This window comes from Manduca sexta, chromosome 27 (genome assembly GCF_014839805.1).
Source record: "Manduca sexta isolate Smith_Timp_Sample1 chromosome 27, JHU_Msex_v1.0, whole genome shotgun sequence".
NCBI lineage: Eukaryota > Metazoa > Arthropoda > Insecta > Lepidoptera > Sphingidae > Manduca > Manduca sexta.
Window position 1 is genome coordinate 802,276 of NC_051141.1, and position 25,343 is coordinate 827,618.

At 38.3% G+C, this 25,343-nt stretch overlaps 1 protein-coding gene across 1 annotated transcript in view; it reads left to right on the forward strand.

Annotated features, from left to right (window-relative positions):
• Positions 1-1,534: 1,534 nt before the first annotated feature.
• LOC115455540 (LIM/homeobox protein Awh) overlaps positions 1,535-25,343 on the forward strand; it is a 58,933-nt gene continuing 35,124 nt past the window's right edge. The window contains exon 1 of the mRNA XM_030184166.2: positions 1,535-1,701. Coding sequence (XP_030040026.1) covers positions 1,696-1,701 — 6 coding nt within the window. The 5' untranslated portion in view covers positions 1,535-1,695. The remainder of the gene's footprint in view (positions 1,702-25,343) is intronic.

The window sequence follows — 25,343 nt, forward strand, 5'->3', positions numbered from 1 at the left end:
TTTATCGTTGCAACCCGCTCGATTCCTCGGCGTGTGCGAAAACTCTTTAAATCTGTCACATGGCGTACCAAGCTGCTGTCGGCTGTAACGTCACTCTCACGGGAAAAATATCGGAAGTAAGTAAATTTAAAAAAATACAAAACATTGGTAACTTTAATACAAATATAACTATGAGCTTAAGTGTCTAACAAACCTACGCTGAAGACGGTAAAATTTTCCTTAGACGCTTACCAATAGATAAAAAAAAATATAAGCGACTGCCGGAAGATACATCATCTCTTACTTAATCTCTACGGTATTTACTTCGAGGTGTTTCGGTACTTTCGGCATTTTTTATTCGATGGTATTTTGTATTTTGCTTCGCTCAACATCAAGTTTACGTTTTGTAATTATTGTCGACTAGGAAACTGTCTTTGTTATAATATATTCCGCTTCATAACTCATTGACGACACCCAAACAATGCAAGTAAGGACATGTGAGAGATGGAGAATCGCAGTTCGATTCTACGTTAAAATAAATATTTTGAATTACAATGTAATATTATTCAATAGTATTGTACATCAAAATTAAATCTAGTTTGGACTGCGTTTAACTTCTAAAGATTTCATTGTCCTTGGCACATTATAACAATAAAGCGTTTAACAAACTTCGATATGAAGTATTATAATTTAATTTATATCGCGAGGAAATACGCATTATTGCCACCGTCACTGAAGGATAACTGGAGCGGTTCTGTTGGTTTCACCGGTCTTACGAACCACTGTCGATGTCGATGCTTGGGAGTAGAGTATCGTCCGACCGAGCATGGAGCTGAATCAATAACACTATATACACACACCGGCATACGGCCAAAATCCGCAGTGGACTTCTTCGGCGCCTATGAGACGGCCCCGTAATTGATTTAAAGTTCTGGCATATTATTCTCTTAGTTCAAAAGTATTTTAGTTTTTATTTAAATAATTGAGTTAACAACAGGTGAGAAATTTAAGTAAATCCCATGCTTAATGCAATTTGCAATCTAACGTCTATCAAACGGAGACGACTTAACATAATTAAATAGTGGTTATTATATGTTGTAACTAACTCGACGAGACAGTCACTGAACTCCAACGCTGTCAAAATATTATGAGCCAATCAGAAGCGAAGATTTGATTCACTATAAAAACCTGAACCATGAAATTACGTTCTTATTTTATTAATTAAAATATTATGTACTTAACGTGGATATTTGATAGTCGATAAGTCAAGTTTTAATCGACAGTTCGTGATGGTGTATGGATACGTCCTGCAAAAATCAGGTCGGCGCGGCGTAGGTCTCGTAGAGGGGGAGCAACAGGGATTGTGCGCGGCGGGCAGGGGGAGAAGGGGGGGGGGGTCCTGTGACATGGTACTGTAGATGTGTAGTACATCGGCATTACATAGCGGGCGAGGAGTGAGCCCCGCCTCGGCTTCGGCATAGGCCAATGGGCGCGAGGTGCATCAGCGGGCAGGCCCCTCGGCGCCGCCTCGCAGCTCGGAGAACGTTAGTCGCAAGGAGTACCCCGCGCGGTGAGGTCGCGCCGCTCGCAGGAGTATCGGGTGTCGGTGCGCGGTGCGGGCATGGGCCGCAGTTGATGCGCGCGCTCGCGCTCATGTTGCATTTGTTTTGTTTTGTGAACTGCTGAAACTTCAAAGTGTTGGGCGTAAAGGTAGAGATGAAGGTGAGTACTGAGTTCATTACATTGTAATCGAGAAGTTGGCAGAAGCCGGCATAGAGATTTTACGCATTAAAAAGTTAATAACATTAGGAATTTCCATAACCTTTTGCCTTGTTTTTTAAATATTTACTAAGTTTTTAAAACCGTGATGTACTCATATTTTACATTATAACATTCTTAAAATTTATACCATGCTCTAATACTCTAAAATACAACTCCAATATGATTATCGGAACTGTCTATGAAATGGCCCCGCTTGCATTAGTTGCTTCATGAAATTAAACAACAGAACTTGTACCTACATATTTATAATAAAACGATGTACCTAAAAAAGATGTTTGGCAATATTTTTCAAAATAACGTTATTTCAGAATATCAGTATAGGAGCGCGTCTCGCGTCACGCACCGCCACGCGCCGTTTTCCTCCTTTCTTTAGCGTTTTAACTATTTTTGCTAAAAACGTTTGTATTGCGTCAGGCGGCCCCGATACGCGCGCGCCGTGAACATCGCGAGAAATTCTCTCGTTTTTCCTTTTATCTCCATTAACATTGGTCATAAATTACACTAATTAAGCGAGTTTGTTTCACCTCTGTTCTCCGAATTGTTACAACTTGATTGCGATGTTAATAAAACTATATTACTTCATAATTTAGTTTATTGTGAAGGGTGTTCTCGACGGTGTGGGATCTAATGTCGACTGCGGTGATGCCGCGAGCTAGGCCCATACACGGAGCCGCCGATTACTGCTACAACCTATCGTGCAATGTGTACTGAGGCTTTTATCAATAAACATTTTAATCATTGTTTGACTTAATGAGTGATAACCGTTTTTCAAAATCAACATCTTGTTTGTATATTTTATAATCTTTTATAGTTTTTGATTGTAATCTGTTTTGTGTCCTAATTGAATAAATAAATAAATAAGAAAGAAAATGATAAAACAGTAATTAATTAAAAGTTATTCATGTACGATGGTTAATGTTAACGGACAAACTGGCATATTAAAATTTAGTTGTATATAAAATATTAAATAACCATACGGTATTGGAAACAGTTGAAAGAATTATAAAGGCAAATACAAAAAGTCAAGAAAAATAAAAAGTTAAAGGAACGATAGAATGAAAATTACCCAAAAAAATAGGTTGATTTGAAATTCAATACAAATTGCAAATAAATTAATGAGGCATGCAAATCGATTTTTTCCGATAAAGTAAAATATAAAATAATATTATATTATTTAATTCAAAAAGCAATAGATAACCTATTTTCCTTAAAAATGTGGCAAGTAATCTGATATCATTCTGGTGCACGGGTTCACGAGGTCCTTATATGATCTCCTACTGTAATTTTTTTTATCGCTTAGCATTTTTTCTATTAAAAGTATAAATGTGGGTTACTTTAATAATTAATCTTATAGTTTTAAATTAGAACTACTCGCGCATTTGAAAAAAAATGATAACCTCCATAATGTTTGTTTATGAAATTGATAAAGCAAACATACTTGGCAGCTGGGGATGTTGAATTAATATGACATATGTGCAAATGTCGTTTTATTCAAAATTATAATACGTTAATATTATATTAATAAAACTAATTTTGCAAATCCAAATGGCAATTATCTGCCGATTTTTGGTTTTTGAAACTCTTTTCCTTCTTTACTCTGGTAGCGCGAAAAACACTGTTACAATTATATTTTCTTTGTTAATAAAAACATATTCGGCTTCAGTGGCTTGTATACGAGACCGATATCGGCGCAGGTACCATTTTTAAAATGTATTCTATATTTGCCTAATATAATTATTTTAGGAACACGTAATATTATTGACCCTATTATAAATTGAACATTATTTTAAAAATGTTCAAAATTTTAATTACAAATAATTAGGTAGAAGTCGCGGCGCGCGTCAGATCTCGGTTTTATTGTTTCGTTAAATTACGTTAAAAAGAATTTAGATTTTATTAAGATTAATCTTCTAGATTTTATTGTAGTTAATTGTATGTTAGCAAGATTTTCAGGGTTATTCGAGTTTTACTTACGAATTGTTTTAAATCAGTGAATTATAATTTTTAGATGAATGTAAATATATACACAATTTTATGAAAATACCACAGCTGAAAATATTGTTCGCTATAAATAACAAAAATATAAGTGAGTTTATAAATTAGCAATCCGCAGTAGAAAAGATTTCAACGACGCATGGTTTCTTACTTCGCTACGATAGCTACCTACGACACGCAAATGCATTCTGTTTTTCAAATGTTATTTATTAAAAATATTTCATAACGTTAAAGTAATACCAACATAAATAAAATACAGTAACGCCATGGTTAATTATAATTAATCATAATGTGTACCAGTGGCGAAGGGTGAAATGTTTCAAAAGTTAACCCGATGAATGAATTTGACAGAAAACGAAAACTAGGACAAACGTAAATAAACCTAAAAGGGAAGCTAGTAGGAATCAGATTGTATGGACGCTACACCACTGATGTGTACTATAATAATTGTGTTGTAGCAATGCAATCAAATAACTTATAGGCAATAGCCACAGAGCAGAAGATATAAAAATTATATCGTGAAGTAGGAACTGCTAGAAACTGTAGTTTCCGAAACATCTAGACCATAATTGCTAGCGCACGGGAAAGTGGGCAATTATTCGGCTGAGAGAAGTAGAAAATAAACCTTAAAAACTATGTTGGTGCATTATACAAAGCTAGAGAACTGCGTTGCTGTAAGTAAACATTGTATATTCATAATATACTGACATTGGATTTTTACTTTTTTAGTTTTTTAATTCCTTGAGCCTTCACTTCTTCCGCATTTGCAGGCGTAGGCGCGGAGGCTTATAAAGAGGTTCCATGTAAAGAACAAGACAATGTTAAGGCGTGTCCCGTCACCGAATCAGCTGGAGCGTGTTCGGTAAGCCGAGCGTCGTGTCAAATCCGATTAGTGTTCGGGTGCTCGCCATAAATCGTGCTGTCGGCGACGGCGGGCAGATATATGGTGGCGGTGGCTTTGGGCGAGCGCCCCTAATGTGTGGCGAGCTACAGGAGTCCCGCGGTGCCGCTGCAATGATGATATTAATGATGCGCATGCATCGACGTCGTCTGCTGCTCGCGACGCGCCGCCGCGCCGGCGCACCCACCTCTCGCCGATTAATATGTACCAATAACCCCGACTGCAAAAACTAGCAATGTAAAGATATATTCAAAAACGATATTTGAGATTCCCATTGCGAATATTTATAGTTGTGAGCTATAGCTATGTATATAGATGCACATTTGTAGCGCTCTGTATTCCAACTAAATCTTTCTTCGCGCCAGCTAATATTCCGGAATTTTAACCCTTTGTTTACTTTAATCATTTTTTACATTTAGATACATTAACTGCTTACTTATCATCTGATGAATTTTGTTTCTTAATGGATTCCTATATTATAAGTGCCTGTGCGTAATAAAACCGTTGTTTATACTCGTATGTATAACATATAATTCAAGTAAACAATCCCGATTATCTAATCGGGCTTGTTTACTTGAATTATATGTTACTGTTGTGTGTAAAGCGTATAATGTCCGCTGCTGACTCTGCCGCGAAGGTGAAGCTGTATTACAGAAAGCTAAACAGCATTTTGTTTTGCAGTACGTAAACATTAATGTAGGCATAAAACAATAAAAATTTTCTTAAATAAAAAGTTAGCTTCGAAGCTGCGACTTTACCTCAGTAACACATGTTTTGGAAAGTGGTAACTGAAAAAATTATATCCTGCTATTTTTATTACATTAAGAGACTCCGCTACCGAAAGAGTTGTCACATAGTCCTGCGGCCGTCACTACTGTCACACGCTAATAATAGCTCCTGTGACGCGCGCAGTGCTACGGTAGCGTCGTCGCTCGAGTAAAAACTTAAAAAGATATGACAGTGACGTGGGCTGAGAGGGGGAGGTAGGGAGGTGTGTTTATTGAATAAACAAGAGCACGCCGGAGCGGCCGCTGCGGGCTTTGTGACGTGATGACGCGCCGAATTGTAGCCGACGGGAGTTGGGTTCCTCGGACGGTGATAGAACCTCGCGGATTAATATGTTCAATTAAAAAGATACCGTGTTACAAAACTCGTGAGCACTGTATGCAAATACGTTTCTAAATAAAAGAGTACAAAATTAATTACAGTAATAGTGTCTGTGGCAACCAAAAGTAAAAAGAAAATATAGAACGGGTTGTAAAATACAGAACTTTATATCACAAGATCCATATTTAGTGAAAATAAAAGCAACATGTTGCCTTTATGGATAAACACATTGTGGCAGACGCTTATATGCTATCGAAAGATTTTCCTTAATGTCTTTACTTATCTTCTAATAAAATATCCCACAGAGCTAAATTACAAATAATGCGCATGTTATATTCATTATTTCCATTCAAGAATAAGGTCATCGACCCCAGGTGAAAAACTTACAAATTACTAGGACCTCTAAATCAAAGGGAATACATATTTGGCTCAATTATCTTCCAAAATACCCCTATGTTTACTGCCAAATGAGACTTTTCCTAATATCATATCAATTTCTATATATCTTCTAACGTTTTAGCTCTAAATACAATAATGGAGTAGTTTATAAATCGTCGTGTATAAAGAAATGTTGCTGTAGTAGAGACATCTAGGGCCGATGAGAAGTGATTACTGAGAGAATAGAATACATTGTATTTCACTCTCATAACACTTAAGATACACCGTTGCTCATGATTTGTCATAAAAATCAGTGTTACAGTACTTATTGGGTGACAGATAGATAGCTGGCTAGATAGCTAGACACAATTAGCGATTATAATTAAATTGTAAACATCATTACTTAACAATATTTGAGAAGGTCAGAGGGTGTAGTCATTAAACGCAGTCAGTGAGCAGATTCCGTTTTTGGTGACCGATTTTTCCGGTGACCATGTAATATAATCCTCGTAACAAACTTTAATTTAATCTCTCTGACATCGAAGGTTTGAAATAGTAAAAGTGCTTCGCAAACAATTAATTTGACTATTAGGACTTCTATATACTTATAGTTAGTATAACTGCATCACCTTCTCGTAAATCCAGACATCCTCAAAGCAAATACGTTGAAGCATTAAACATGCGACACGCAACGAAAATAGACCGATTTCATTCTGCTTCGACGTAGTATGTTGGCGTCTGAGATGGAATAATTTTTCATCAAAAAGTATACCATAGTCTTAAATATCGGTGTTCTTGAAAGACCAACAAAATTGTTCGGTAGTTAAAATAATAACACAGTCAATTAAATAGAAAACCGCAAAAACTAAACGGAATTCAACATGAGTATTATGAATATAGAAAAAACCTGAGGTTGTTAACTATAACATGATATAGTTATGTATCAGAAATCCTGGGGAACCTTCATCTTTACGTTGTTAAGTTGTCTTATAAGAGTAGACATTAAAAAATATTTAATGGGAATAAAACTGCTTTAACATTATTAGGCACAGGAGTGGAGATTTTTGATTTAAAACAAACTCGGTAAATATATTATCATCGAGCCATCGAAAGTTCGTTAATAAAATAATTTAAATTCCATTGAAAGCACGTCAAGTGTGGACAGATAAATTACTGTGACACCCAAAGTGTGATAACACATCGTGACGTCAACACATAACACGGTGGGCACGTGAGGGAGACAGCGAGATCCACATCCACTCTTACTAATATTTAAAATATTAATTGCTTTTGATTCTGTGATAATATTGGTTTTCCACAAAAGTTCTTTTTGCCGATTATTATAAGGAACGATTCTGTCAATATTGTAGAATGAATTTTACACGCAACTCGGTGTATAAATCTTATACCTATAAATTAATTCTGAACCCGGGTCTTTATGTACCTATGCCAAATATAATTAAAATCTGTTAGGTTTTTTCATGCCAAATTGGTTCATAAACATCTTTATAATATTAGTAGTATTTATAGACGGAACCATCTTGAACGAGTGCCGTATGTCCACGCAAGCACAGCGGACACCTCTACACTCCTCACTAATCAATTGTCCTTTTAAAAAACGTGTACGACCAAAACCCATCTGGCGTTTGTTAAAATAATTTAATATAGGCATTTTTTGTAACGCTTTGTTATGCGTCCGAGATTCTCAGCATTGTGGTGTTGCCCTTCGATGGTGTGAACTCGATTATGGATTTATCACGCGGTTTGGAGACTTGTTTGTGTCGATTAAAGTTTAGTATGGAATTCTAAATTTAAAAAAATACAAGATTTTGCCGTGAAAACAGTATAAGTCAATATCTATTTACACAAATCGACATATTAATTTTTATCAAATAAAATGTTACACGACAATATAATGAATGTTAATATATACAATGTTTCACACAGAAAGAAATAATGTCTTTCAGTGCCGCGGCCGCTTATTTTACAAACGAACTTTCATAATTAACTTGATTAACTTTACTCGAAACAAAATGGAGTCATTATAGCGTGAGCAATGTTCCCAGGGCAGCAATAGCGCCATAAAAGTGGTTCGAGATCCTACGGCTAATTAGTGGAGAGAAGCCGCGGCGCACGACAGGTGCGGCTCGGTGCTTGAATTGAATCATACACCAACATTAACCAAATTGTTATAGACGAAACAGCAATTGGCAATTTATGACAACCATAAGAAGTAAAATATTATTTGTTATTGTGGTTCCATTTTCTCGTTAAAATCATATATACCGATACCTATATTTATTAATTATATAAATAGCTTATAGTTTTAACTTGTCACAAGTGGCAATAAGTGTGTATTTACGATTAAAATATGTTTATTCATTTATTGGACTATAAAAGTCGTTTGTGTTTCGAACCTAAGCTATCGTCGTATAGTTTGTATCTTCGTGACCTCATTTATTTGTTTAACTGTGTAAAGTAAGTTTGCAGTGATAGATAATACCAGAACACTTACATTAGGTACTTAAGTATTTAAATTTTGGCCAAACGGACTGTATTCCATTATAAATAAATGAAGCCGCGAATTTATTTCTCTCATCATCCAATTGTCATGACTATACCTATTTAAAATTTTAACTTATATTTATTGCCGCCCCTTTATCCTCAAAGTAGCAGTAACGCATCAGTTTATCGAGCTTTGTCATTTTATGATGTGAAAGGTTCATATAAAAATCCAACACTTGACGCGATCATCTCCGATTTGTATCAAACGGGATCGCGACCTAAATATTTCGATAAATAATACGTTATTCGTGATGTCCATTCGCGATCCTGAACACGAGGTATGTAGAGCTGAGATAATCGTGATGGAACCGAACCTGCCTCTAGAGACGGCTGCTTTAACTGTATTTCTAAAATGAGGATCATACCTACTATTATATAAAACTGATTTTGGTGGTATTTTCAAATTAACTGTTAATTAATAAATTTTGACGATTTATGCTTATCTCTTACTGTGATCATCACCAATCATTGTCACTTGATTCCGACGTTATACGTAAGGGATTTATCGACATGTATGTGTGAATAATTTCTTCTTTCGTGGTTTTCAGTTCGTATATATCGTAGCCGGATTATAGTTTATTTTAACTTATTTTTTAGTGTTTAACCTACCTTATACAGCGAGTATTCACTAAGATTCTTATTATTTTACACAAAATAATACGGTAAATAAGTGATTAGGTAAAATCGATTATCTAACTTTGATGCTGAGATATAAAAGTTCCAAACTCACGAAAGGCATCTAGACGCTGGGCACGCCACGATAGCGGCGGTAAGTCCCCTCTTCGAGGTGTGGCTGACGAGACGTCACGGCGTCCTCTCATTCCGGACGACGCAGGTACTGACCGGTCACGGCTGCTTCGGCAGGTACCTGTATCGGATCCGGGTGGAGGATACGCCCGCGTGTTTTACTGTGCGGATCGGCCGGAGGACACGGTGGAGCATACGGTGGAGGTGTGCCCAGCTTGGGCTGAGCACCGCCGTGTTCTCACAACGGCCATCGGTGGCGGAGACCTCTCGCGTCGGGGCCTGGTAGAAGCCATGCTCCGGGGAGAGAGTGGGACGCAGTCACCTCCTTCTGCGAGGACGTGATGCTCGCAAAGGAGGTGGCGGAACGGATACGGCGCCAAAGCGCCCATCGTCCCATCCGCCACGACAGACGCACAAGACGCGGGCGTCGAACGTCTGCTGAGGATCGTCGGCCTCCGTAGGCGCGGACCGTCGGGTGACGAGCATTGGGTAGCTCGTCGCCCGAAACACCCCAACGGCTCCAGTGTGTACGGCGCGTAGTGTTCCACGCGCGCCTCGAAGAGCAGTGTCAGTATAATTTGCGGGGCCCTTTAGGGCCGGTGCCTGCCTAGGTCTCAATGCCACCGGATCTTGGACCTAGGCACATAGGCAAAGGATGGGAACACCGTAGGTTCTTAGTCAGTAAAAGTCTGACACGCCCTCCCGCCCATCCCAAGGCGGGAGATAGTCAACTGACGATTTACCTACGTAAAAAAAAAAAAAGGCATCTAGACGCAATGTTTGCGCGCTGTTCCTGCGAGTCACTTTAAAGCTACAATGTTACTTGGTTCATTATCGTCTTTAAACGCTTATAGACTCACGTTGGAAAAATCAAAAGCATCTTGTTGAAAAAACTAGTTGGAGGAAAATACTAGTTATCACTATGTTGTACTGATTAGAATGCACTGTCACGTGACCCATCCATACCTACATTAAACATAAATAGGCGACAATAAGATGCATTATAATATAGGTTCATAAACTCCAGTCGAATGTAACTACAGAAACTCCCCAATCATCTCCCATTGCAATATAATTGAGACACAATCATTGTCTGGTCTCAGGATGCAGCGATCATTCGGACAATACTGACGCGCGTCATTTATCTGAGCTCTGCGCGGATGACGGATACCTTCCTTTGAGAGTTCTGACACGCGAATTTGCTCGCACGAGTTAAATTATTTCGTAAGTGATTAGCGAATGAATCACTGCGGCTTAGTATTGTCGGGATTTATTACTCATCGCAGACTTACGTAATATTGCAAGGCTTACCAGTCTGAAAAATGGTTTGTCTTTTCATGGCACGTTGAAACTGCGAACGCGAACGTAAAAACACTGCCGAGTTATCAACGTCCAGCACTGTCAACAGTAACAAAAGGTCCTTAGAGTGTGATTTCTGTAGCAAACTTTTCAAATAGGTACATACAAATACCTACTTTGTTCTAATACCTAAATACACGATTTATGAAGTAAAAATAAAGTAGTCAACTGCCGTTTTGTATATATTTACACATGACCGCTGCAACACAATCATGCTATGTTACAGTATTTCACCTATTCCAGATGTCTGAGCCACATGAACTCTACTCATTCTGATAAAATATATATCCGATACTCTCCTACGAGTAAATCAGTCAAATATCTTTAGTTTTATACTCAAATATCGATAGTGTCGGTACTAGTGCTAGAATTGCGTGTCTAAGGCGCTAATTCCATATCGACTGACTCTATCGCCGCCCACGCCTGGGGTTCGACTCGCTGTAATGCGTCAATTGTTCGTCTCTTTACTGATAGCGTGCAATTTGTCGTACGTCAGCAACTCTTACGTTCATGTCAGGGACTTTGAAAATGTCTAGAAATTTTAGGGCCTGTTTCAAAAGTTCCAAACGAATTTTATTTGACAGTTATCGTATGACAGCTAATGTAGATATTACTCATTTACAGCTGTTTTCGATAAACGATAATAATCTCAGCCTTTAATCCGAATCCGAGAATGAACCAATCAAATTAACTCATTTAAAGCTTGTCAAAAAAACTTTGTTCTGATTGGTCCGTTTTTGAGATTGATCGAAAAAAGTGTTTAGGATCGTTTATTGAAAATGGTGATTAGTTACTGATTATTAGAGAGCGCAGATTAGAGTGTGACTTTTGTATCTGGTCGGCTTATGCATGTGAGGAAAGGCTAAACATTATATTCTCAGAATTAACAATATGGGTGGTAAAGCAACGTAAGGACAATTCTTTAAAAAACTACACTGTCATTTTACAACGAAAATTTAAAATAGACAGAAACCCAGAAAGTCCTTTAGTCGATAGTGTAAATGTCATAACAAACGACTACTATTATTAGTATGGAGTCTTATATACACATTGCTTGTTCAATGAGTCCATTTTATTAAATATTTGTAACGAATTACAAGTTATTATTAATATTTAATTTCACAGTACATTGCCGTCCAGTGTGAGTACGTGTTATTCTGTTTATCTAGTTTGACAAATAACCTGTTCTTTTTATAATTACTATTTGCTTATAATAATTATGGACATTGAGGGCCTCGTCCTAATAAAGTTGTATTAATTCAGGCCTATAAAGTACATTTATAAATAATAACTTTTGTACTTACTTGATTGGGTAATAAATTATAATCTTAATAGTAAAGGTGACGTTAATACGTAAGAAGTTACAATTTGCTCTATTTTTGGCGTTTTGCACCTGAAAAGTAATCCTTATAGGATCAGTTTGTCGTCCGTCTGTCTGTCATGACCCTTTTTTGGAAACGCGGAGACGTGTCAAGCTGATATTTATATCAAATACTCTGGACTACAGTATCCTTCAGCCATCACCTTCAGCTGTGAAATAATCAAACTTCTTAGTTAACGTGGTCAAAAGTTATGACTTTATGTCACATACTATACGATTTTACAAGAGAATCAAAACCTATATGGTAGTTCCTGGTTTTTTATCCCGACGTTTAATGTAATTTCGGTCAACGAAGACATTTGTCTTTTTTCGGAAGCAAGTGTTATACCGGGCCAAGCCGCCTCAGAAGCGGAGTTGCATTGCGTATGGCACGACTACTGCGTTGAGGTCCCGGGTCGTGTCGAAATATTGTGACGTGTTTATATGTTGTGATCATAACTCAGTCGCAGTTTGGAGGTAGGAAGTTGGCGGCGGTATACCCCCGTGCCTCGGAAAGCGTGTGAAACCGATGATCCTGCGCGTTATTTCTTCCCGGTCATGTCAAAGTGTCTCGAGCATCATAATGTGTAAACCCAGCACGAATATCCGCGTACACAATCTAAAATGAATATGCAATGCTTTCAGCCAGTGTAGGTATATTAATATTTCGGCCATTCGTTATTTCTATACAACAACAGAAGCCATATGTTGACGTGTAGGGTGCGGTGTAATCATAACAGTTTTTTTACATCATTTTTGAAATTTTCAATGATGATTTCCTACCAAATATAAAAAAAATCAATTTAATCTTGCGGGTTATCTATTTTTTGGTATTTTTTCAGTGAATGTTTATTAGTTCCTACGCCATATAAAATAAAATGTCTTACATTAAAAGAATGTATATTCTAGTAATGCAATTAAGTTGTAACTTAGAACAGGGAATGCACCCGAATGAAAACAGGTTCAAACTACAGTCGCTAACAGTCAGCAGCTGATGCGTTGCCATATAATTTTCCTTTTAATGAAATGAAATTGGTTTATTCTTTATGAACGCAATTCAATAGTACTTAAGACAAGTTAATACAAAATGATAAAAAAGTAGATCGCATTAATAAATATAGTAGTGCCGTCTATACTTAAATGTTTTAGTTTACTTTTATTGTTTGTACTGTAATCAAAATTGTTTATTAAATAAAAAAGGTAATTAATTCCAATTCATACTAATTAGTAAAGTTTTTTAGGGGCCATGAGATTTTTCCATTATTTTGAAAATAAAATCTTATCATATTAGTGTATGTGTAGGGTGTTTAATAGTGCTCATATTTACCATGAATAAAGAGTTAATCCAATTTTGATGTGTGTCGAGGGATACAAAACATCCACTGAGATAATTCGTCATGAGACCCCCTGTCAGGCGCACACTGGCCGGCGGCGCGGGCCATGCGACGATGGATGCTGATCGATGGCCGGCTGCCTCGTGTAAACAGTTAACACCTACACTACCCCCCCCCCCTCCCCGCGCTGCGCAAGACCCCCACTCCCCGCACCGCCCCGAACCCAACCCGGAAAATGAGTAAATGATTAACTAGTGAGCTGTTGTGTTCAAGTTATAAATGTGAATAATCTGTCTTTGTTACAAAGGTTGTGGCTCAGGGTTACATTCGTGTTGGTTTTAAAATGGTACTGTGCATGAGCAGCGACTTCAAACTATATACAGGACCCATTGAATTGCTTCACATGGGCAGAAAACGCGAGTGAGGGGTCTAATTTGGTGTAAAAAGGTTAACAATTCAACTGGCATAACTGGGACTTATGGATAAGGAGGCCGATCTAAATATCGTCCTTCTCTATGACCTGAAAAATATCCGTAAACCGAATTTGTCCTAACTATGCGATATATAAGTTTATTTCTTAGTAAACATCCCTTAACTGTTTTGCTGTATCGTTTACTCGAACTTTCGGCTCTAAAGTCCCTAATCGTGATCGTGTAACGTTGTGCCTAACATTTTGTTGATGAAGGAACAAACAAAAAACACACATCAGTCATCACGCCTTTATCCTCGAAGGTGTAGGCAGAGGTGTAACTAGGACATGCAGTTTTCGCCGTGTATGTTCCATCTCATGATATTGTATGAACTTCGACATATTTAAATCTGGTTATGCTTCTTTAAAAAAAACCCTACTAAAAACAACTGTAATTAATAATAATTTTATTTTATTTTAAATTTTTAATTCCTTTTAATCTGATCATATTGTATTTCGTTCGATGCTACCGCTTAGGTTAATTGTTGTGTGTAGTTGTAATAGGGCTTCAGACTCACTTTGTTTTTTTTTGTAGCATGATCTTATATTTGTTTAGTCTGTAGTCTGTAGGTAACTGTACCTAATAAATAAATGATGTGATAGATAGGTGACACGATTATTGTCATATCAGGCACAAATTGACTCCAAGAATAAACACTCAATATCACTTTGGCGAACCGAATCCGAGGCTCCAGAGCGAAAGTCATACCGTGCACACGATACAACCACACCACCAAAGAGTCAATACAATAAATCTAATACGATCCACAGCTTTGGAATGTCGCGATAGATGCGCTAACGAATGACGTCCGTTTTTCCCTACTGAAAACATCAACGCGCTTTACTCTCTTAGCGTTTATTGAGGAGTTTTTGTTTATATAAATTTACCGTTTAATAAATGTTATGTCAGCACCCACTTGTTTGTCGACGTGTGCATCTTGTCTCATGTGCTTCAATAATAATACGCAATATGCGTCTATAATTACATTTATCGTTGCGACTCAGTTGCAAATTACGACGCCCAAACCGTAATAAGAATTAAACGTCTAACGCGTGCTTGTCTACGTCTCCCGATTTTGTTTTAATGTACAGGAAGCAACATAATATGTGTGGACAGTAGAGGACACCAGTCACCGCTGCCTCAAGTCGTCCAGTCCGCTGCAGGTATCTTATGTCCTTTAATAATAAAACATCATAGTTAATAGTTTCATGTTTAAATATATTCTGATCAATGTGCGGAGGAGAAGTTGCGCGGGCGCAGGCTTGGAACACGTGGGATCCGTCCGCGCAACAATACGCGCGCCGATGATTAATACTGGCTCATTGTATTGGCCGAGGACTCGGAGCGTCTTCACGGGGCTCGACGCACCCACGTACCGAAATAACCAACATTCTTTCAATTTTATTGTTATAATTACTGCCGGCTTTGTAAACGATACCTTCAGTGTGAAAATGGCACAGAAATATGACTATATGAACCCTATTCAAAAACACTGCAAATACTCGCATTATTGCTCAGGCGAATAGCATTTCCACATCCGTAGTTTGTCTCTGTTACAGTAGAGAAGGATGGCATATTTTTGGTGATAGACGAGGCGACAATATTTTCCGTTGGTCTACATTATATAATCAGTTTTATTTTGCTACAGCAATATTTATTTTTCCGTTAATTTCCGCACCATTAAACAAATAACCCTGCGTCTGCGAGATTCATAGCAAATTCGCGAGCTCTTTAACATACCGTAGACTCATCCGTTCAAATGAGGCTTTAAATGAATTTGTTTAACTAAGTAGATTAAGCCTAACTGTGGTGTGATGTGCCGTGAAGGATCGCAGCGTGACCGCGTTAATAACATGTGGACATGTTTACTCGTTTGACCCCCGGCGGTGGGTCGGGCTCGGCGGTGCGGCCCGCGCGTGGTTTATGGTCGTCGGCCGAGGGCCGTGGAATCCGGCCCCATTAATATTTCATCATGAAATGATCCATCGGCCACTCGAGCTGGACTCGCGGCGCGTGTGATCTTGACAAAAAACTTGTGTTAGTTCGCGCTTGATAGCGCGCTATTTATCACCCCGCGTCGTGTTTTGATGGACTAGTAAATGTATTGACGCACTCAATGGTTGTTGAATACCTGTTGCATTGTCAAAAATACTGATTTTTAAATGTCTATTTCGATGATTTATTTAGATTTAATTCTTAATATAATATTGTTCAAGACCAATAAATATTGGATGCTATATTTTGATTCTCAAAATAATCCCTGTGAAATAATGTGCGTTAGCCCTAATAGTCCGTTAATATTACAATCAATAATTCTTGCAAATTGAACTAATTCTAAGTGTTCACGAGACTGCAACTACTATAATTGATGAGATAGTTCCGCGAGGGACAGCGGACAGCGGCTCGGCGCGCGGCGGTAGCCTGGTGCCATCGGCCAGTGTAAAGTCCGACTAGGAGCCCTGTGCTAATGATCATGACTTTTATAGCTGGCCTTAAATTTATACTGTCGATAAAAGCGTGGTTAGTGCCGGACGGCGGACATGCGATACATTCACCACACAAATAAATAATCCACTCATATTTGTATGAAGTATAAAAACGCGTCTGACTGGCCGGATTATAACCTCGCGCCAGTTCACACCGCGCGACACGAATGCAACGCGCTTCCGACGCAGGCGTCGATGCGACCGATCACTGTTTCGAGCATACAACACGCAGTATACAACATAATATTTAAATATAACCGCATAATAACATTAATTACATATCTTATGAAAAGGCAACTTATTTTGTAGGTGTATTTAATAGTAATATGATTTCATTGCCAGGTTAACATTTAATTATTAGGTGTTAACGTTATTTAAAATTATATTACCGTCATTTACTATATTCTAATGTTAGCTGACTCTATAATAGATAATGATTGGCCTACAGCTGAGGTTTTGTGATATCCCTTATTTTTTAAAACGACATGACTTAATACGCGCGGCAAAAGCAGCGCGGCGGGTGCGAACGGTCCTCGGCCGAGTCCAGTTGAGTTTTATACGCAGGCTATGATAAATACGGCCAGGTTCCCAGTATTTAAGCAACAATAACACGAGCGCTTTGTGTCGGATGATTTAGCGCCCACACCACCGACACGGACTCAAAAAATTGAGCACGCGCGGACAGCGGCCCTCCGTCGATTGTGAATCCGGCTTTTTGTTAACTTTTTTTTTTAATTTCGAGATATTCTTTATGCAGTAAAGTTATTGTGGGCGAGTGCATCAAATATTTTTATCATCAATTAACAGGTAACCTTCACTAAAATCATTGTATAGTTTATGGCGGCAATCGATTTAATCCCCGCCGTGTAGGATTACGTTTTTTCCGTCAAACGATTTCGTATGAACTATGAAGTGCCCGTTTTATAGAAGATGAGCAAAACGAAATAAATCATCGGATGCTTAATAGGAAATAGCAGATCATTGGCCTGAAAGATGAGTATTGCGTTTTTATAGAAGGATATTTTCATTGCATATCTAAGAAACACATTTTACTATAGTTCTGCATCTCGACATATAAAATTTAGACGGCAGATATTACAGTGTCCAAGTAAACCGAGGGTCTTTAAGGAAAGCTCCGGCACAGGGAGTAGCAGCGCTGATAAATGAAAAATCACAGAATCTAATTTCTTGTAGGACTCGCAAAAGTCTAACCTAGATGTTGCGAAACAATAACTTTCATTTAATACCGCGGCATAACATTTATAATAACTCATATCCGTACGCAATTTTCGGGAGTTGTAAATAACTCAAGAAGGCTTATGAAGAAGCTTGACAGTGTAATTACGTGTATCGATTGTGATTTCGCGTGACTTCCGTGCGGCGCCTTAATGGCTGTTAATCGATTCACACTCGAGAACATGTGTAAGCAGTTTTATACAACTGAAAGACGTTACTTTAGATTTCTCGATTGTCAACAACTAGATGCAATACAGCGGCTAATCTCTACGGAGATCGGCCAGGGACGCAGGAGTTATTACAGTGCACAATTGTTTGCGAAATATACAGGTTCACCCTCTGTTCCCTCACTTTCATAGTCCGGTGAGACGGCAATCCAACATGACCGGAGGGAGATCTGGAGCAGGACTTATGGCTTTATGTGCTTTTCGAGGCACGGGGGGGGGGGGGGATATCACACTGCTTATAACCAGATTCCGAGCTGCGACTGAGTAATTTTAAGAACAGAAAAACCCAGCCTGTCGCAATTATTTTTGGCCCAACCCGGGATTATAATACAACCACGCCACCGAGGCAGTCGAGATGGAAGAAATAGAATTCAATTAATGTTCTTTTAAAGTTGTTATAGAAAGGCATCAAATCGTATGACGACAAGTTCAGCGAGATAGCCGCACTACTAACAGTCATTGTTTATTTCATTTATATTCGCAATGAATCGTTTGATGTGTTTGTGTATGTAGCTAATAGAAACAACACGCGAGTAAAGTAAAGTTTGGAGGAATGGATATATTAAGTAAGTTAAATGCACGAATATTTTAGTGGCCGTAATGGAAAGAGAAATGACGGAGTTTTTGTAATCAATTTGTAACTGTAATTGTACGTTAGTTTTGCCTGTGACTTCATTTGCGTAAAAGTCATCTGTTGGAAATAGCACCAAACGTTAAAATGAAACACGGGCATTTTGCTATAGTTATATTTCACACTTTATTACGTATAACTATACACTGATAGTAATATCACTCAGGTCAGCTTATGATTCGTCCACCTTACCCCAAGCAACCTTTGGTTAGCTAAGCATCTTTTGACATTGTTGTTCCCGAATAAATATGCCTATGTCCATAAAACAATACTCTGCATCTATCATTTCGAGCGGTCGCTGTCTCTGTGGGAGGACAGACCAACAAACGCACTTTCGCCATTAGTAGGGATCATTCCGGCTAGACAGTTTCGCGAACGGTTCAGCGCGGCAATGTCACGCGATGCGCCTTGCAGTAACATGTAACGTGATACAACTGCCCTTCTACTTCACGCCTCGACCAGTGCAGCTGGTAAACGAACGTAACTGATGACAAATTTGAACGTGAAGTGTTTTCCAATATACACATTTATTATACAGCTGGCATTTGGACATGAGCGTGCGTAGAACATTTTAATACATTGTAGATACACCGGCTTGGTCGAGATGAACGCCGGGGGGCGGAACATGTTTCCGACATATTTAGGGTCGTGGTCGTCATCAAACGCAGTGAATATCACGTTGGTACTTGAATCTGGATAGAAAATAAATGATTTATTAATCTAAAAAAATCCCTCTGACGTTCTAAGTTTAGTACAAAGTTATTCGTATGTATCATAATATGGCATGAACAATTGCAATTAATTACAAAGTATGTACACAGAACGGCACGCGAGGGCAGAATTCAGTGTTATTTCAACTGTTTATTGTACAGCAAGTATAAAATAAAAATGGATTTCCATATGCTTAAAACAGCAGCTGTTGAGCGAAGAGGCAATAAAACAATAAACAAGTGAGAAATCATCGGAATATTTACAATATTCGATACAAAACAGTGACAGCCTTCACGCGCAGCAGGCGAGGGACCGGCTGAGAAACGAACGGAACCGGGTTTGATTTTGTCACAGAAACCGATATTTGTTTTGGGTATTGTGGGAGCTGAAGACTCGTTACTCTCGATACTCATGACATAGTGCAATAAAATATTTTATTTTATTCATAAAAAATACTTTCACGCAGGCAGAGTCGTGAGCGAGAGCAATCTGTAATATAGATGTCAGCTCATATAAGTGATGTTCTCACATCTGTTATGCAAGATGGACGCTGATGGAGTAATAGCCTCCAAAGAGCGACGTGAGCGAGGTGCCTTAATACATTCAATTATAAATGTAATATAAATACATCAGAGAGTATGCAGTTACCTTTATAACCATATTTTTTCATATTTTATCCAGAATAGATTACATGACATAATTAAAACACAAATATTGACTCTTGATCCGCTTAGCCTACCTCACTGCCACATCGATGAATCGGCCTCATAATTGGAAAGCCAGATCCAAACCACTCGAGCAATGAATTAACACACGGCAACTGAAACAGCACTCGGTCCAGTAAGCGAAACCGACAACAGCGGCGGATTAAGGTGAGTGAGTGGGTTTATACATCGGTGCGCTATAATACCAATATTACCTGCACTTGTGAAGACTATATTTCATTATAAACTCATTATATAAAGCGGGTATATCGCGGTGTAACAAATGCCCGCGCCCGTCGCACAATGAACGCCATGCATCACCGCCGGCCGCGCCGCGCCGAGCCGCGCCGACCCGCTCCTCGTGTAATCCCCACCTAAGTGCTCATTCCGTTCAGATTAAGCGTGTCCATTGGTGTGTAATTTATCAATTTGTGTCCAGCATGTCGCGTGTTTAGGTTATTCGGCTTGTATGGTCCGGATAAACCGTAAACTACAAAGCGTAGAAGACACTTTTAAGGAGTATAGGCTGACGATTTATGGGTTGTCGTCGAATGTGTTTACTCGAGCTGCGGTCTGAGACGCTGCTGGAACATAACTGAATCGATTTTATAGCATCGAATGATTGTGTTTAGAGAAACAGGACGGTCACCGGAATGACGGTTTGTGCCTACATGTCGTTAGCGAGTGTTACACCACGTCGATATTCGCTATCCAATTGGGTGTGAATAATATCGGATAGTCTTACACGAACAACCAAAAATGTTACGGACTACTCATGCAACCATCTGCTTTTTCATGTATCAACAGCAACAATTTATTATTCGATCACACCAAGCAATAAAAAAGTCTAATATAACCTCATCCCACTAATTTGTAATCTGCTTAAAAAGATCAAATTCCACACACTTGGAACGTGTCTCACACAGTTTAACTATTGGCACAGAACGTTGGATAGTACTATGTAAAGCCATTGGTAATTCGGAACCGTTATCGGTCGCGAACTCCGCGGTCCACACTCCACCCGCTCGATGTTTTCTATCGATTTTTGAATTTTATACTTGTTTTACCATCTCGTATTTACGGCTGCGTCCTACATTGTAAATGACCATGTCTCCACGTGATTTATTTAATATTCTAGGGCACAGATTAATGTGTTGTTAATTTTATTGCACGTGTGAATTGGTGTTAGATAGAGTCGCGACGTCTCTATTTGTTTGTTTTTTGTCTGTTTGTATGTTTAAATGTACTCGTTAGCAATAATTTCATTGTCAAATATATAGTTATAGCACTCATTGTTCAAATATCTTTTTTCAGAGTAAAATTTTGAAAACATGTGCTATGACGCAGAATCCAGCTATCAGCTTTAAAAAACTATGTGTCGACGACGTATTTAAAGCCGACATCTCTCTCACCGCACGTATCTTAGCAAATATTTTATGCGTAGTGTAATTTGCATACTTTTGTACCTATATTATAGTTTGTATTTTTACGCCTATGTCTAAACATAAATAGATTCGCCTTACGACGGCCTACAGACTTGCAACGATCCGTGTTACATTTGTCGGCTCCAGAAAGTAAAATTTAGGGCGTTCTGAAAACGTAATAATGTTCACAAAACGCTCAAACCTTAGTTATGTGGGTCGAAGGCGCCTCGTGTGAAACGCAAACTTAATATCGATTTGACAGCTATATTGGTGGCGCAGATACAATGTGATACCCACCAATCAGTTCACAACCTTGCGGTCTACTTGTAAGGTTGAAGTTGGTGAACACGCAGGCCTTGTTTGCAGAACAAGTATCACTTGTGTCAAGCATTAGATTGTCTCTGGCTGTGCAAACACGCGGTGTGTTTCATTAATGGTATATTATGTAAGTTACACGTGTGTTTGCGCGCCTTCATCTGGACCTTCTGAGGGCAGCGGCGCCGCACGTCTAGTAAACAACACCGCCATTGTGGTTTCAAATTGTAATTCATTTAGTGTGGTCGCAGTTTTTATGCCGAAAAGACAGATTAAGTTAGGTCCTAAGTGAGTTATCTCGAACCGAAATTGTACACTCAAACGAAATCAACAGGATGTCATAATTTGCTATTATGATTTAACAATTTGATAAATGAGATGAGAGAATGATAAGATTCGCACTGCCCTAATATTCCATGAAAATTATAATATGGCTATTGGTAGTTGTCGGGGCCTAGAATAAATTGAGAACAACATTGTACCACATTCATATTATATTTTATTTACAGTATATATAACATCACTACGAACACCCGTTACATCAAACAGATGAGAGTATAATTATTGAATCATACAGAACAGATAAATCAAATATTACTAGAGTCCAAGTCACACACATTAGGCCGTGAACACATCGACGATTCCTCTAGTATTGTAAGCGCTTGTGTGGAGAGATCGGCACCACCATGTGACCCACTTGCTCACTTGCCAGAAAAAACTTACATCACACATATGAAATAAAACATACTTATAAAAAGTTACGATTGATTGGTAACAAAAAATGTTTTTCATTAACGATTTCACATAAAACGGCGAGCGGCTGGCGTCGTAAACATAATAATCATTTTATTATATTGAGTGAGCGTTTGAGAAACGTTTTGTTCATTTGTTCTCTTCTTAATTAATTGCTAATACGAACAGTTTGCTTTGAAACGAAATAAGGGACTCACTTATACATTTATAATCAGAAATTAACTTGCCTTTATGACTCTCAAATTATTTGAGATAAAGAATGTGGGAAAATAATTTTAATTGATAAATGAGTATTGTTTATAATGTATTAAAAATGAGAATAAAAGGATGTCTGTAATTCCTTATGTTATTCTAGAGCCAGATAAAAGGCCCTACAATCGAGTTGGCCCTTTAAGTGTTGCCTCTTCATTATGTATGGGACCAGGGACCTTACTAAAGCGGTTTGGATGTAAGAATTATCGGTCTGGGAATATTGAGTCTTTTTTTCTAACTAGTAATATCACAGCACTGTTGTGTAGTTTAAAGTAAATCGAGCCAATCTTTCGCGAATAAACTCTCGGAAATATAAATGGCTTAATAATTTTAATAGTTATATAAAGTACGCTGGAGACATGCCTTACTTAAAGTGAGTCTCAGGACTTCTACAGAGCTCGCCTCAACTTTCTCGTTATTTCATGAATTTTGGTACGGTGTTGATTTACAGCAAATTAGGACTAAAACTTGGAACGTGTATAACTTGAGATAACCCTGGAAGTGAATGAACATAGAAGTGTTGGAGTGAGTCAATGTGTGGTAAACAATGCTAGACAAGGCACACGGACCACAAAGAGTTGGGGCAGGTGTGGGTGGGGCACGGGCGCCCCCCGCAGCGCCTCGGCAACGCGCGCTAGCCGCTAGTGACGACTGCTGATTAATATCGATACTTTATTATGTACTTTCATAGATAAGAATTGAAATAGAGTTATGCTGATTTTATTTATTAGATAGATTACACAGTGAGCTGTCGATTAACGAGCAATAGAATAACCTTACCGGATATACCTACGCACGATGATTTTGCAGCAAGCCTTGTTAGTAGGAAATACTAGGTGTTTCACGAAGTGTCCGTTGTCGTTATTCTATATACTTGCTGTTTCTTACCATGAGTAAACCTTGTGTTGCACGGAACACCGACGGAAATCAAAGGGAAGCGTGAAATTGTGAGTTTTGTGGCATTGTCTAAAGTTAATTACCCTTCTTAAATTATTTCCTAGTTCATCTGGCATTATGCATATACTTAGTGCGATGATCGTATCTTTATGCAACCCACTTACTAGTCTAGTGTTCTTTTGTTCTGAAATTCTTCCCACGAGAGAGAATATCGCTGACTCGGGAACGAAAAACATGTGTATAATTTATTTTTAAATTGTAATCAAATACAAATGTAAAGTGTCTATTGGTATTGTTTCAATAAACTTCCACTCAATTAGAGTTTAACGTGGCGACCGGAGCCGTAACTCAGTGTCCTTGCCAGTGTTGACAGTAATAAATGAATAACGGAACCGATAGAACAATAAAAAAATATTTATGTAGAACAAAAACTCGTTTTGTAGATAAATTTATGTATTTGAAAGAAAAAGAAATGTTTAATATCCCAATTTATTGAATATGTCATCCGTAATAAAGTCAATTTGATATATTATTTATTAAAGATCGTGTTTTGCGTAAATGTATTTTTTTAAGCAGTAAATATGAATGACGCGTGTAATCTGTCGTCTCTCGATGTCCAACTCGTTTAGATCAAATCGGGGGAAATGCTCATAATATATTTGCGTAGATTTTTACTAGATTGTAATAAAATTGCAAATCAGTTTTATAAAATTTACATATTATAATCAATTTTGTGCGGTTTTAAAGGATGTTGTCACATCGATCATCGAGCGCGAACAGGCGCGGTGCGGGCGCATCCCTACAGTGTCACTTACAGGCGGTTCACACCTGCCCGCGCGTACATTTGCTTTTCTTTTTAACTGACCCACGGGTTTCGTGCAATTTCTTTAATTTAAATTAAATTGCAAATTCATATAAATTGTATACAATATGTGTGTCAGTTGGGGGATATCAGCAGTCGGATCAATGACAATACCAATTCACTGCTAATTAGTGATAGACTCAGGACCGAGTGTTATGAGCAATTTGTAAATTTTGAAGTAATCGCAAGAATTATTATTTATTGAATGGTCAATATAATATATTATGTTGACCATTAATATTTTGGTTTTTTCTAGGAGGAAAGTCATAAACTGCTAAAGGGACTTGGTAGCAATTTAGCACACAGAGGGATTGAGCACAGTCCATACCACAGTAGGACTTTTAATTTGTTGACAGTTAGCAGCTATTTAATATTGAGTATCCAACAGCCATCCGCAGCATTTTCTAAGAATTTCGGCGCCAAGTTAGTTTCCGTTTTAATTGTTTTGTTAATAGCGAAATCGAATGTAATATAAGTACTATAATTGCACTAAACTGTTGTAAGTATATCTGGATTATTATGTTTATGGACTTTTTTTTATAATACCTATGTGTTGTGATAATGAAGGCGTATCATAACAACATAAGCTGCGAGCCAGTCGGGGAGCTAACGGGACCTAATATTATTTTATACCGATTTTATGGCGAGTCAGTTATCGATCAGAGGTCAGGGAGAGGCTGCGGTGCGGAGGTACCCGCGCCGTGTCGGAGCTCTCTGGCGGCTGGCGGCACCTCGCTTATGACAAATGTAGGCGGCTGTCGCGTCTCTAATGAAAATATGTTCCTAGTAATGGAACAGATACACCCTCCCCCCGCGAGTGGAGCGCCGTAGTGCACCGCACCGGCGCGGGCGCCGCGAGTCAACGCAA